The sequence below is a fragment of the Numenius arquata genome, chromosome 3 (assembly GCF_964106895.1).
Source record: "Numenius arquata chromosome 3, bNumArq3.hap1.1, whole genome shotgun sequence".
Taxonomy (NCBI): domain Eukaryota; kingdom Metazoa; phylum Chordata; class Aves; order Charadriiformes; family Scolopacidae; genus Numenius; species Numenius arquata.
Genome location: NC_133578.1, coordinates 42,976,152 through 42,989,568, shown reverse-complemented (window position 1 = coordinate 42,989,568; position 13,417 = coordinate 42,976,152). Strand labels below are relative to the sequence as shown.

Sequence of the window (13,417 nt, the reverse complement as noted above, 5' to 3'; positions counted from 1 at the left end):
TCTCTGGTTCCATGCAGCTACTGAGCACAGGCTCAGTTCCTGCCACCCACCGATGTCCGGTGTGCCGCAGCCTGCTGGGCAAGCTTGCCTGTGCATTCAGGGGGAGGAAATTACCAAGAATTGGTAAGAGATGCCTGTGGGATGTAATTTGGTGTGCACCTGGCACGGAAGTGGTGCTGGGCATCCTGGTGGGAAGCACGCAACAGCGATGAGGAGATAGGTGCTTGGTTTTGACACACCGAAAAGCTCTTTTCCCCATCCCAACTCGTTTGATTGTGAGCTGGATGCTTTTCTCCTGAGAGCACTGCTGTGCCAATGGTACCTCTGTACTGGGCACTGGTGAGGCCTCACCTCGAGTGCTGTGTTCAGTTCTGGGCCCCTCACTACAGGAAGGACATTGAGCTGCTGGAGCGTGTCCAGAGGAGAGCCACCAAGCTGGTGAGGGGTCTAGAGAACAAGTCATAGGAGGAGAGGCTGAGGGAACTGGGCATGTTCAGTTTGGAGAAGAGGAGGCTGAGGGGAGACCTCATTGCCCTCTACAACTACCTGAAAGGAGGGTGTAGAGAGGTGGGTGTTGGCCTCTTCTCCCAAGGGAATAATGGCAGGACCAGAGGAAATGGTCTGAAGTTGGGGCAGGGGAGGTTTAGATTAGATATTAGGAAGAATGACTTTACTGAGAGGGTGCTCAGGCACTGGAACAGCCTGCCCAGGGAGGTGGTGGAGTCGCCATCCCTGGAGGTATTTAAGAAAGGTGTAGACATGGCACTTCAGGGCATGCTCTAGTGCCCGAGATTGTCGGGGGGTTTTTTTTTGTGTGTGTGTTTATGGTTGGACTCGATGATCTCAGAGGTCCCTTCCAACCATGAAGATTCTGTGATTCTGTGATGCTGGTATGGGGGTGTTATTGCTCACATCTCTCAATATGCTCCTGGGGAGGATGACACCCTGCTCTGCCCCTCTGCTCAGGGGGGGTGGCATGGCCAAGCACCCACAGATGCTGGGGCTCCTCCTGGGCTGTGCCTCAGGTGCAACTCAGCCTGCAACACCACTTTCGCCCAGGGTCTTTGCTTTGAAGAGCTTGCAGCTTTTTCTTAAATGGGCAGCACTTACATAAGTGCTGTTATATATACGTTGAAACACTGTTTGTTGCTGGTCCTCTGTATTTCACGGCTTTCCTTTTGACAGTGAAATGCTGTTTCATTGCTTCTCTGTCCTGAGCGCACTCGGGGGTTGCGTGTGGCGTGTTTGTGTTACAGGGCAAGCAAGCTCCCCATGACGTTTGTGGGGTGATGGCACAGGGGTATTGAGGGTGACGCAGTGCTCCCCAGGCATGCTTTCTGCAGAGAGATTAAAGTCCTTTCTTGTTCTTAACTAAACGTAAACCCCCCTGTTACCAATGGAAAAATTTATGCTGAAAAGGATATGTCTGTTTGCCTTTCTCCTGAGCCTGCCCTTACTTCTTTTTTTTTTCTCCGGAACATCCCCATGATTTTCTGAACTTCCCCTCCAGGCCAGGAATTTCTTCTAACGAGCCATATTACACAGCGAGATTTCATCATGGCGCACATGAAACATGCCATAAGGGTCAGTCTTAAATATGCATGTTTGTGGCTGTGTGAGATCCCTCTGGCAGACTAATTTTATTAAGGAGCTTGGTGTTGGGGACACTGGATGTGGATGTGCTGGGGAGTGCCCCAGTCATGCAAAATGCTGCTTTCTGCATGAAAGCCTCTCCCTCGCTCCATCCTACCCTACTGAATTTTCCATGCTGGATCAGCTCATTTATTTTATTTTTTAGTAGGAGCCTCAGTTCAGCCGTGATCCCCCCCCCCGCCCTCCCCCCCCCCCCGTCTCTCTTAGCTGAGCAATTAGGTTTATTTACATTTAAGCACAAACATATGACTTTTAAAGGTGGCCCAAACAGCTTAAATTGAAGGCTTAATCACATAAATTACTGCACGAGGATTTTTTGGTGGCTAAATTAATCTGAAACCTAATTCATATACTTTAAAGCATGCATTTGGCAGGTCTAATATCTCTTAAGGAAATGGTAAAGCTTCTTCTTGGGGGTGGCAGTTAACAAGGCAAAACTATCTTATTAGGAATTCAATTAAAGCTAGTACAGACTTACTGGAACTCTTCCAAAAGTATATATCAAGCCGAACCAGTAGACATCTGTATCTCTCCCCCCACCCCCCTTTTCTGTTTTCCAAGCTGTGGTTAAAAGATGGAGAGGAGAAGATGGGAGGAAGAGGAGGAACTATAGCTCACTTCCAGCTCACTGTACAGTGCAAGACACAAGGATTATTTTTTTTTTTGATGTCTGATCACTTTTGCAAGCTGTGTGAGACTGCCTAACTCCCATTCATTGCAACCATGCCAAAGCCAAAAAAAACCACCAAAAACCTAATCCCAAACCACATGAAGGCTCACAAACAAAGACCCTGGGAGAGGTCTGGGGGTGCCTGGCTGCCCCTTTGCCCCCTTCCTGGGGAGACCCTGGCCCGGGGGAGGCGCAGGCAGCCCTGCCTGCGGGCGGGATGAAAGCACTGACAAACACCCACTGGCTGCTGGTTTGGGAAAGTGGCAGCGCTGCCTTTCCTGGGTGCAGTTCGGAGGATTAGTTCAAAACACCCTTTCTACCCAAAAAGGCTCAGACCTCTTTGAAACCTTCTGTTGGCAACAGGGCTTAACAGTTGTTGTTGCTTATCTACTGTTTTTACGGGAATGGTACCAAAAGCCTCCCTGTCCCTTTTGCACCCTCCTCCAGCAAGGTCTTCCTGTCTCCAGGTTCCTGATGCTGCTTCCCATGATGTGACTGCTCATTTTTCAAGGAGGAAGGCTGATTTTTATATACATATATTTTTTTCCCTTTCCAATGGAAAATTCTCCTTACTGCTAAACGTTGAAAACCTTGGACTCTAAGGGTGACAGATTGCAGAAAAAGTTCAAAGGGAGACCCTCTATTTTACTAGTCAAAAAACCCCCAAACTCCACCCCCACCCCCAGCAATAAAACCCTACTTTTACGCAGGAAAAGCACATCCTGAAGAAGTACAAGAGCCCAAATCCCCACCTTGCCTGCCCATCCACGTGCATACAGAGAAAATACAAGCTCCAGCAGTGCCAGGGAGGTTAAGCAAAGCCTAACAAAGAGCCCAGCTGAGGGGGTGCTTGCTGGAGAAGAACCTTTTTGCTGCTTAACTGGCTCCCCTTCCCGGGAAAAAGACAAGGGCATTGCAAAAGCTGGCCCCTATGGCACAGTTGCTGTGCCCCGGCATGGGCTGGGTAGACCGTCTGCTGTCGGCTGGGTCTGGCATAGAAATGGTTAAGAAGACGGGTATGAGGGTAAGGGCTGCCTTACTTTGATTTATTGGCTGGCTGAGTTAATTTGTTATTTATGTATGATTAGTTGTTGTTGCTGAGTGGTCATCTTCTACAACTACAAATCTAATTAAATGCTGGGGTGCCTAGAGCTCGATTTTTTTAAAATTTTTTTTTCCCCCTTGGAAAATATTTCTACTGTGTTAATTCTTGAGAACTAATCATTAATTAGCACAAGTCTGCTACATCCAGTTGGAGGACTTCTTGTTTTTCCTCACTCCCAAATTTGCTTAAGTAAATCATAAGCAATGGTGTATAGCACTCTCCAAGTCAGTTAGAGCAACCCACTGAGATGTCTGATGGGATCATCAGCTAGCAAGGAGCAGGAAGGCTCCTCGGAGCCAACCGAGGATCTGGTCCAGTGCGTTTTTTATGGCACAGCAATTTAATCAGATTTTTTTTTCCCCCTTCCTAATCTTCTGTGAAGCTGGACAGAGGGTGGAGAAGGGAAGGGAAGGGGGAAGCTACCTGAAACGTGTGCTTTTCCTGACCAGCAGCTGTAATTCCCTGATTACATGTCGAGCTCACTTTGTGCTTGGGGTTGTGGTGACGTTCCCTTTACACGTTCATGGCCTCATCAAACTATTCCTATGGCTCTACAAGAAGATATAAATTCTGGAGGTTTCAGGCTTGGAGATTTCGAAGTCGTGCTGAACCACATGGAAATGATTCTCAGAGCTATAGCTATAAAATTAATTTATAAATTATTCATATATATTATTTATAAATTTAAAAATAATATATATTGCTAAGGGGAAAGAGTGACAAGAAATGTCCCCAAAAGAGATTTCAGTGGTGGTTACAGGATCTGTCCTGGCTCTGCAAGAGTCTGCTGTGATCTCCGAGGCTAATTTATCACCACTACCTGTAACTCTATGAAATATGCCCCAAAAAGCACTGAAGGAAGGAATGTGGAGGGAGGTTGCAAAGCAGAAGCGTTGCAATCTTCTCCTTTGTTTTAATGAGGATGTTTTGTATGCTCTTAAAATTGGAGCTACCCTGCACAGACGACCAGTGTGAGAAGGACTAATTTGTCTCCAAATTAGGTCTACTGAGCTGAAATGTATGCCTTGACTAGTCTCTTAATGACCCTTCAATGCACATCTCTCTCGATAGAACTTTTACCGCAGCCCTGGCCCCAACGGATTAAGTAATAACATGCTTTTGCCGCTCTTCTAAGCCGTCCTTCGTTTTTATCCAACATTTTCCCTCCACCATGTGTGTGTCTAACTCAACGATTGGTAATCAGTTTATATACATCTAGCCCATGGCAGATTGTCTTTTGTGTGTCTCATTCTCCAAAGCGTTTCCCTCCTACCCTCTCTTTCAGAGGTCTTTGAGCCTGAGCATTTTCTGGCTGACTGTAATGTATTTGGTGTCCACTGTGTAACAGATTTATTCTTTCCCAATAAAAGACACAAATGTAAACAGAAGATCCAAAATGCATTTTGCTGGGCTTTAAATGCGCTAAGATGAAACTTCCCTGCTACAAGCCTATTAATGTAAATACCAAACTTTACAATCCTTCCTGTCAAGGAAACATATTTACATTTTTCTGAGGATGCGTATAAAAAAATAGGGCTTTTGGGACAAAAAGGGCTTAGTTCCAGTGTCACAACACCCCCAGTTAACTGTACTGCTCTCATAAACTATAGACTTAGGTTGTTCCCAGGGCCAGTAGAGATAACATCTGTTTGCTTCTTTAAGGACAAAATGAAATAGGATGCTAGTGTTTTATGCTGGAAACAGCCCTGGAAGTTTGAAGGGGCAATTGTGAGAGCGCTGTGTACCACATGCACATGTTGCATGTGGCTTTCCCAGCACAAAATAAGATGGGAAAGGTGTTATTAGTGCCAACCCAGGGAAGGCAAAGGGCTCATCCCAAGCCATGCTGCAGTGAGTGGGAAGAAGGAGGTTGCTTGTAGACTGGTCTTACTGGGACGAGGGTTAGGACTACATAAGCCTTTACGCTTTGCTAATGCTCCGGAAATCTCAGTTGGACAGTATTTTTCCTACTAAAGGGAGTAAGAGGAAGCATATTATCTTTTCTCCTGATTTTTTTGCAGTTTAGAGCATCTTGAATATGTCGCAATAAAAAGAGATAGGTGGCGGCAGGGGAATGGCACACAGGTGCTGGCGATGAGGATGGGGAGATTTGGGGGAGGAAGGCTTAGCTGCACATGTCTTTTGAAACATCCTATTACGCTAATTGAAGCGCAAAGCTGCGCCTGCTTCTCTTAAAACTACAGGAGTAAGTTGTCTATAATTACATGGAGCAGAACAGTAAAACTTCTCGTGACCAAAGGAGCGAGCAGCAGTGACCTGCTGGCATTTGGAAGGCCAGGTGGCATTTTACCAGTTCCCAAGGCTCCAATTTTCTAATCAAAAAGCTTCTCTCATTTTTATTTTTTTTTGCATACAAAGGGGAACGACGACTGCTTCAAGGAGAAAACCTTTTCTTGCATATCTCTCCCCAAAACCCAGGGCAAAGGGAGGATGGCCACGGCAACCCGTCCCAAACGGAGCTCATCCTGTCGTGCTAACCCAACATTTGCACCGTTCACTACTCACTGGGAAAGACAGGAGCTGATCCCAAATTCAGATAGCAATTTCTTAAGGATTTTTTTTTGCCTTCAGGACTTCACAGGCTGCTCCCCCGTTATGCATGAAAACTCCTCTGGCTGGGACAAACCCATTCAGAAGTCCATTACACACCACCCCGCTAAGTTTGCCGATTTTAGAGGGTTTCTTGAGGACCTTGTCGTATTTTGTTTTTTTTTTTTTTTTTTTTTTTTTTTTTTTTTTTTGCTGGCAGACGTAATTTTTGTCGCCATAAACGATAGAATTTGACACCACACTGTACCACACCAGGCCATTTGTCAACAGCATTTTCAACAGTTCAACCGCACGCGTGTGTATATACACACAGGCGCAAAAAGGAGAGAGGCAAGAGGGGAAAGTCCAGGGGCTTGGGGAACAGCGACCCTCCTCTATAGGGGATGCAAACACAGAGCAGAAAGCCACCTCTAAACACCAAGCTGGAAGCAGGGTTATGGTAAAGACACCGAATACCGATTCACTCCTAAGCAAACCAAAAACCTGTTGAGATTGGGCCCTGCGTCATGGTTTTTTTTGCGCAGTCCGAAACGTTGCTGGCAATTTCTTTTAGGTAGGGACCATCTGAACATCTACATATAAAATCCACCTCGTCGGAACAATGCTAATAATAATTCCACTGACAGTGATTTTAAAATATGGTTAAAAAAAGGAGGTTTTGTTGCTAAATTACCGTGTGATAGAAAGGAATGGTTGTATATTAGATAACGGTTTTAAAACCATCATTGGCTAATGGCAGCACATCATTTGGGAAACAACAGAATAAATGCATTGTTCCATCCCAGCACTTTACTATTCAGCCAATCTAAACTGCTGAAGAAATATGTGTTTGGGACATTTTACATCTGTTTTGACAAGAAGCCTGGGGTTTTGTGTGTGGGTTTTGGTTTTGTATTTTGTTTTTTGGTTTTTTTTTTTTCTATCTATTTGCTGCAGCTTTTTAAGCCAGATTAGCATGGAAAAAGGCACACTGTTTTATAAACGGAGGATTTATGCTTTTAAAAAGGAACTACTCGACTTTTTGGCTTTTTGCAGTCGAAATTAGGGCACAGCATGCAGAAAATAGTAACACCAGCAATAGCCATAAAACCCACGACAGCAGCGATACCTATTTAAACAAAACTAAACAGCAGGCAGCTTGTGCAATGAATAGAGAAACTGATTTTTGAACAACCTAACATTTTGGGGGCTCCCTAGAAGAGTATGCGGAAACCCTAATTGCAGCACCAAAATGCAAATCATTTCAGGACGCGATTAAAACATTTACTTGAAGTGGTTTCTAAAATGGTTTTAAGTCTACCTTTTACACTGCTAGTAAGCCCTTTTTCAAGCAAAGTAGTGTAGTTGCATCAAGGTGTGTTTTTTTTTTTTAATGAGCCATTTATTGCTGGTAAAACAAAGCTGGTTTTGCATCTTTAAGAAAGCTTGGCCAGTGGGCTGGGATAAGCTTTCTTTTCATCTTTAAGGAACCGATTCTCCTCATGATGAAATTATTTCATTTTACATCATGCGCGATGTTATAGAGGGGAGGAAATTTCCCTTTCAAATATTTGCTGGACGAAAGGGGTTCGCGGGCTCTGCTTTATGTACTGAGCCCCAGAGAGCGACTGGCCATACGTAAACTCCGGCTGACACAACGCAGAGCTGCTCTGCTTAATTAGCTTGAGATGAGAGTGTTATTTTTTTTTTCCTCCTTTCTTACTGTTTATTCCTCCCTCCCCGAATATTACAAAGGCTACTTAAGAGGAAGTAGTTTTCTGCTAATGGAAGATGATGAGGAAGAGTTTAGTGATGAGAGTAAATATGAAAGTACGTCTAACACCAGCCTTTGCTTTACCGGCATTTTGGGGAAGGGAAACCAAACAAATATGAAAATTTGGCAAAATTTCTTCTATATTTGTTTGCTTTTTATTGTGTAAGGGGGAAGGGACACAGCCCGGGGTTGCAGCCGACATCTGCTGCTCGTTTGTTTTAAGAGAAATGCAACCTGGGGCAAACTCGCCAAACCATGCTTGGGTCCTGCAAACCCCCTGGTCCCCCCCAGCCAGGAGAGGATGCGGCCGCCCTAGGACCACTGGCTGGACACCGGGTTTTCTGGGCGAAGGCACCGGTGGAGTGGGGCAGCAGCTGTTTCAGATCCCCTTGTCAGCCTGTTTTACTGATCGTCTTTTCCTCTCTAAAAACCCTGCCCAAAGCAGCGCTTTCTGGCAAATCTCATGCAGCGATGGTTTCCCCCCTCTCCCTTGTCAGCCAGCTCTCAACGCCAGTCCCCTCTTAGCTCCCCCATCCCCACAGAGCAGAAACATGCCGGGTTTTTTTTGTTTTTTTTTCCTCAAAAATGTGGCATATCTCATTTTTGCCTGTCTGGAAGCTTTTTTTTTTTTTTTTTAAATTTTCACAGCCGTGGGGGAACGGGATGGGGCCAGACACATCTATACTGCCCATCTCACCTCCAGGACGGTCACCCCAAACCCCTCACCCAGCAGCCTTCCCGCGCCCCACCAAGCCATGTCACCTCTCCCCGAGCAGGACCCAGCCCTGCAGCAAAGCTGGACTCGGGAAGGGAGCTGCGGGTGCCCGATCCTGCAGCCAGATGGACGTGGAACACCGTGTGGGAGAAGAGAAATCGGTACCTACCCCTTCAGCAGCTGGGCTTGCCTGGCCCAGGCGGTGGCTAGTGGGAGGCCGACATGGACCACGCTCCCTCCATCCTCCATACGGAGAAGGCGTAACTCAGCCTCTCGTGAGCCACATAACTGCAGCTTGTCATCTTACTGTCCATCTCGTCGCTCTGTAGCACCTGGTAGAGGAAGTCTATATACCGTGCCGCCAGCTTGAGGGTCTGGATTTTACTGAGTTTGTCGGAGGGCAAAGTGGGGATGATTTTCCTCAAGGCAGCAAAAGCTTCATTGAGTGACTGAGTCCTCTGCCTCTCTCTGACATTGGCCAGGATCCTCTGGCTCTGAAGTTCTTCATAAGATTGGGAGCTGGGACTGGACTTTTTCCCCCTCTTTCCTGGGTTGGGGCTGCCATCTTCACTGGACTTCTTACTGTATCTTCTCTTCCTGCCAAATCTCTTTGGCTGCCTTTCCAGCTCCTCTTCACTGGTCCCCAAGCTATCCACAGGGGAAACAGGAGAACTGGAGCTTTCTTCCATGCTTTCTGCAAGAAGGGGAGGGGAAGAGATTTTCCCCCCCTCCTTATGTTATGTGAGTGTGCGTGTGTCTTAAATATGCTTTAAATTCCTGAGACAGATCCTTTGGAAAAACAGGAGGGCTTTTTTTTTTTTTTTTTTTTTTTTTTTTTGCTGACCAAACGTTTTCCAGGTTGCTTGAAGGGCTCTTATTTCAAGGACCGAGGTTGTGCAAAAAATTGAGGTCTTGAAGAGAGGAAGTTATTCTAACTTTTTGGAAACTTTAGCTGAGCTCCGTTGCTAAATAGTTGTCAGAAGTGAGGGAGGTGCGGGGCTCCCTTCTGATTGGCCGGCCAGGTCAGTGGGAGGAAAGCTTTTCCCCTGCTAAACTTTCACAGTTTTATGTTACACTTAACTAAAATCTTGGGAATGCACCTCGAATAAAAGATAGCCGGTGACCACCCTCTGCCACGATCCCCGCTGTTCCCACCGATGCTGAATTTGCAGCACCCTTCGAGGGTAACCTCCCCTGTCAGGGTGCTTTTTTGGGGTGCTTTTCTGCTTGCTGAGCGCTTGCAGGCGACGTCCCAGCCCGTGCTCCTGAGGGTCCCACTCCCAACTGCATAGCCAGGCTGCAGCAGTACCTTGCCTAAATTGGGGTGCAGGGCGTGCAAGCTCTTGCACGCCCAAGAAGTGCCCTGTTTTTGCAAAATAGTGCCTTATTTTGCGCTCCCCGGTGCTGGGGGTCTTTGCAAACCTCCTGCTACCACTTTGGGAGCTGCCCCTCACAGTACCCTGCTCCCCAAACCCCCTGCCCTGCAGGGGAAGGGTAGGGACCCACCTCGGGGTGGCAGAGGTCCCATGGGGCATGCTGGGCTGCATGAAGGGTGGAGGTTTGGGGGCAGCTGGGGGAAGCCCCTTCAAGGCCCCTACTTGTCGGGGGCATGGAAAGACCCTCCTGGACTATAACCTAGTGGAGCCCAAAATATGTGAGCCCAAAAAATGACCCATCTGGAAAGCAGCTAATAGTTTGTAGGAACACCCCCACCCCCATTAAATACTAAATAGTACTTTCTGGGGAAGCGAGAGCCGAGGTAGGGAGGAGGACCTCTTTTCCTCCAGAATATCCTGCAGCTGAAATCGTGGTATCCCGGCACATAAAAAGAAGCTCCAGGGTTTCTGATGTATCAACCAGAAGATGATGGATCTATTTTTCCTCTCCATCACACCAGGGAAAATGTGGGAAAAACTCTGCTTGCTTCCGTGGAGCTAAGGCAGAGCAAAATCAGATTTGGACCTCTGATTTCAGTTACAGTCCAAATTGCAGGAACAGACACATTCTTGAGCAGCAAAGATCATGTTTTCAATACAGAGCAGGAAAATAAAATAATAATAATAAAAATAAATAAGATAAAAGCAACTGGTAAAATGTGGATGTTGAATCAGAAGAATTAGTTTGGAGTGGATTTCTTTGCAAAATTTTCCAGTAGATATCAACACTCATTAATGGAAAAAATAATGTCTGGTTTGATTGGAAAGTGTTCCTTGGTAGAGTAAGGAATTTTGGCTTACCAGGGGCTGACTCCACTACTGGTAGGTAATGTTTATAGTGGAAAGACTTCCCCAGGCAGCCCCTGGGGAGAGCCTGTGTTTGCTTTCAAGAGGAAAGGTTTTCAGGTGCAGCACAGAAGTCGGAAAGTGAGGCAGTACTGCAAATAGATTTTTAATCCAATTTAAGACCCCAGCAAGTCGGATAGGACGGGTGCCTCTGCCTCTTGCACCCCAAAGCCAGGTTTCCAGAAGGGCTCAGGGCTGGTGGCTGGGGCTGAGGGTCGGCCACGGCTCTGCATCTGTGACCTGGAGGTCCATGAGCACAGGGGGCTGGGATGGTGTCTGCCAGCCCTGCAAACCGACCGGCAGATACCACCCTCAGCTGAGTTAGTGCAAGTGACATTTATACCACCGAACCCCGAGTAACAGCCCTTCGCCTGTCCCGTAAGTGAACTGAACTGCTGTTGATAGTGGTGCCGATGTGAAACTGCACTGCCGAGGGCAAAACGCACCTCATTAAGGGGTATTTGGTTTGTATTTCCAAGTATTAAGAGAAGTCGTCGCTGAAAACCGGAGGGACACCTCTGCTCTCCAGCTTCAAAGAGCACGATTTTCCCGGCAAACAGGCTCCCTGCTAACAGCACCGGCGCCTCCGCGTGCTCCCACCACATTTGCGGTGATAAACTGCCATGGATTTGCAGGGATATGTGGAGCATGGGAGGGCAGTTGGGCTGCCAGGGTGAGCACTGCCCAAAGGTGCTGTAGGTGCCTGCAACAGGCTGCTCAGGGAGGGAGCAGAGCTGTGTCTTGGTCTGTGTTTGAGAGCACCAGAAGCAAGGGGAGCAGATCCGAGCTTGAGAGAGTGACCAGAGATGCTTGTTGCTGCCTCTCCTTTCCCCCTGCCCTGCCAACGTGTTTTAATATTTATTCTGCATCTTCCTTTTGCCTTACCATTACCACTGAAGGTAGGACTTGATTTCCCTGGGTGTGAGCTGTTCCCATGAGATGGGACTTGGTCCTTCCAGGGGTTGGAGACAGAGGGGCTTGGGGGGGCTCACTCTGTGAATATATCTCAAAATGCCCAGTTATCAGCTGGAACAGGCATTTTGCTTTTGTGATAACCACTGGCCCATCCCTTACAAGCGCAGCAGGAGACACACAGGTCCTGGGCACCACACTGGAGCCACAGTGGCAAAAGGATGCTGCCACGTAGCGCAATCCTGGTCCAGCTGAGGAGCTGCCGCACCTCATGGTTTAGGCTGTGCCTCTCCGGACTGCAGAGCGCAGAGCAGGAGTGGGCTCCTGCGGCAGAGCAGCCCCTCTCTGCCCCGCATGCCATGGCTATATTAAATAAATAAATGAACAATCCCAGCCCCCTGCCTGGCTTCTGAGAACGAGCCCGGAAGAGTGTTTGCACGACAAAGCAAGGCAGGATTTCTCCCTAAGGAGGTTGTTGCAGTGCATAACCTCTAAATGTGCAAAGCTTTTTAGTATCAGGCAGGCTTCATTAGGGGAAATTTATGGTGAAACTCAGCTGTGTTATAATTATGAAGTCTATAAGCCCGACTCCAACGAGCATCGCTCCAGAGCTGCTGTGTATGTGTGTACTCTTTACGGCTGCTGAGTCCCCCAGCAGTACTTAATGCCGGAGCTAAGTACGGTGTTGACAATACTGCAAATATCTTCCCTTGTAGCAGACCAAAGGCATGGTCGAGGTGTACACAGACCCAGGTGAAATGTGATCTGGGTCTCCTGAAGGAAGAAGGAGTTTGAGAGATCTTTAGGAGAGCCACATGGTAATGAAGGTACCGCTGGCCAAGGAGTAGATGCATCCTTACTGCTACCACAGCAGGGTGGGAGAGAGGTTATGAAATAAAAACTGTGATATAAAAATTAATTTTGGTGGAAGTTTAATGTGACATCTACTATGATGATGATGCTGTTTCACTGCCATTACCAGGTTCCTAAAATTTCTAAATTAGAGGAAAACAATGAACACATACTGGGCTTTGGGTACAGTGCTTATTCTTTGCAAGAAACCAGTGGTTGGTTGTCCCCCTGACTGGGGGGTTGTCCCCCTGACTGGCCAACACCCTGCAGCCCCTCTGCACTGTGGGGGAGAGCAGTTGGAGTTTCACCTCCTGCCACTCTTCCCTCTGCCTGCAGTAGTAAGTGGGGGAAGGTTGGGTGTCTTGGCAGTAAAGGCGATAGCATTTCAACATGCTCAGACTGCTCTTCCAGCTCCTCTCTGTTGCGGGAGCTGCCAGGAACGCAAATCTTTGGAGCAAACTGAAAGAAGAAACAGCAGCAAACTGTTGTGTTTTCTGCCACCCTCCTTCCCACTACCTACTGCTGCAGAGAAAAGCATCGTCTCTCCTTTCAGAAATGTCCCCCTTGCAGATTGCATCCGATGTTGAATGGCCTCTACTGTAGCCAAGTGCAGTTGAGTTTTTTTGCCTTGCCTTTGGTGTGACTTAGGAGATAATTCCTTAATGCTTTTGTGCAGCAGCCGCTAAATGTGATCTAGCGTGTGCATCATCCATGTGCTGTCTTTACAAAGGCAGTCGTGTTTCGCCTTGCACTTCTGCTTTGTGGGCTTTGTTTCCCTATTCCTCATGTTGCACCACAGCAGCGGCCAGACGCGGCAGGCGGATGTTTCCCAAAGCATTGACCCCGCGGTGACAAGTTTGTAATCAAAAGCAAAGGAGTAGCGAGTGAGTAGCACAGATAAGAG

General features: G+C 47.4%; 1 protein-coding gene across 1 annotated transcript in view; it reads right to left on the bottom strand.

Annotated features, from left to right (window-relative positions):
- Positions 1-9,156, bottom strand: part of TWIST2 (twist family bHLH transcription factor 2) — a 39,312-nt gene extending 30,156 nt beyond the window's left edge. Inside the window, exon 1 of the mRNA XM_074145583.1 lies at positions 8,637-9,156. Within this exon, the coding sequence (XP_074001684.1) occupies positions 8,674-9,156 (483 nt within the window). The 3' untranslated portion in view covers positions 8,637-8,673. The remainder of the gene's footprint in view (positions 1-8,636) is intronic.
- Between the last annotated feature and the right edge of the window lie 4,261 nt (positions 9,157-13,417).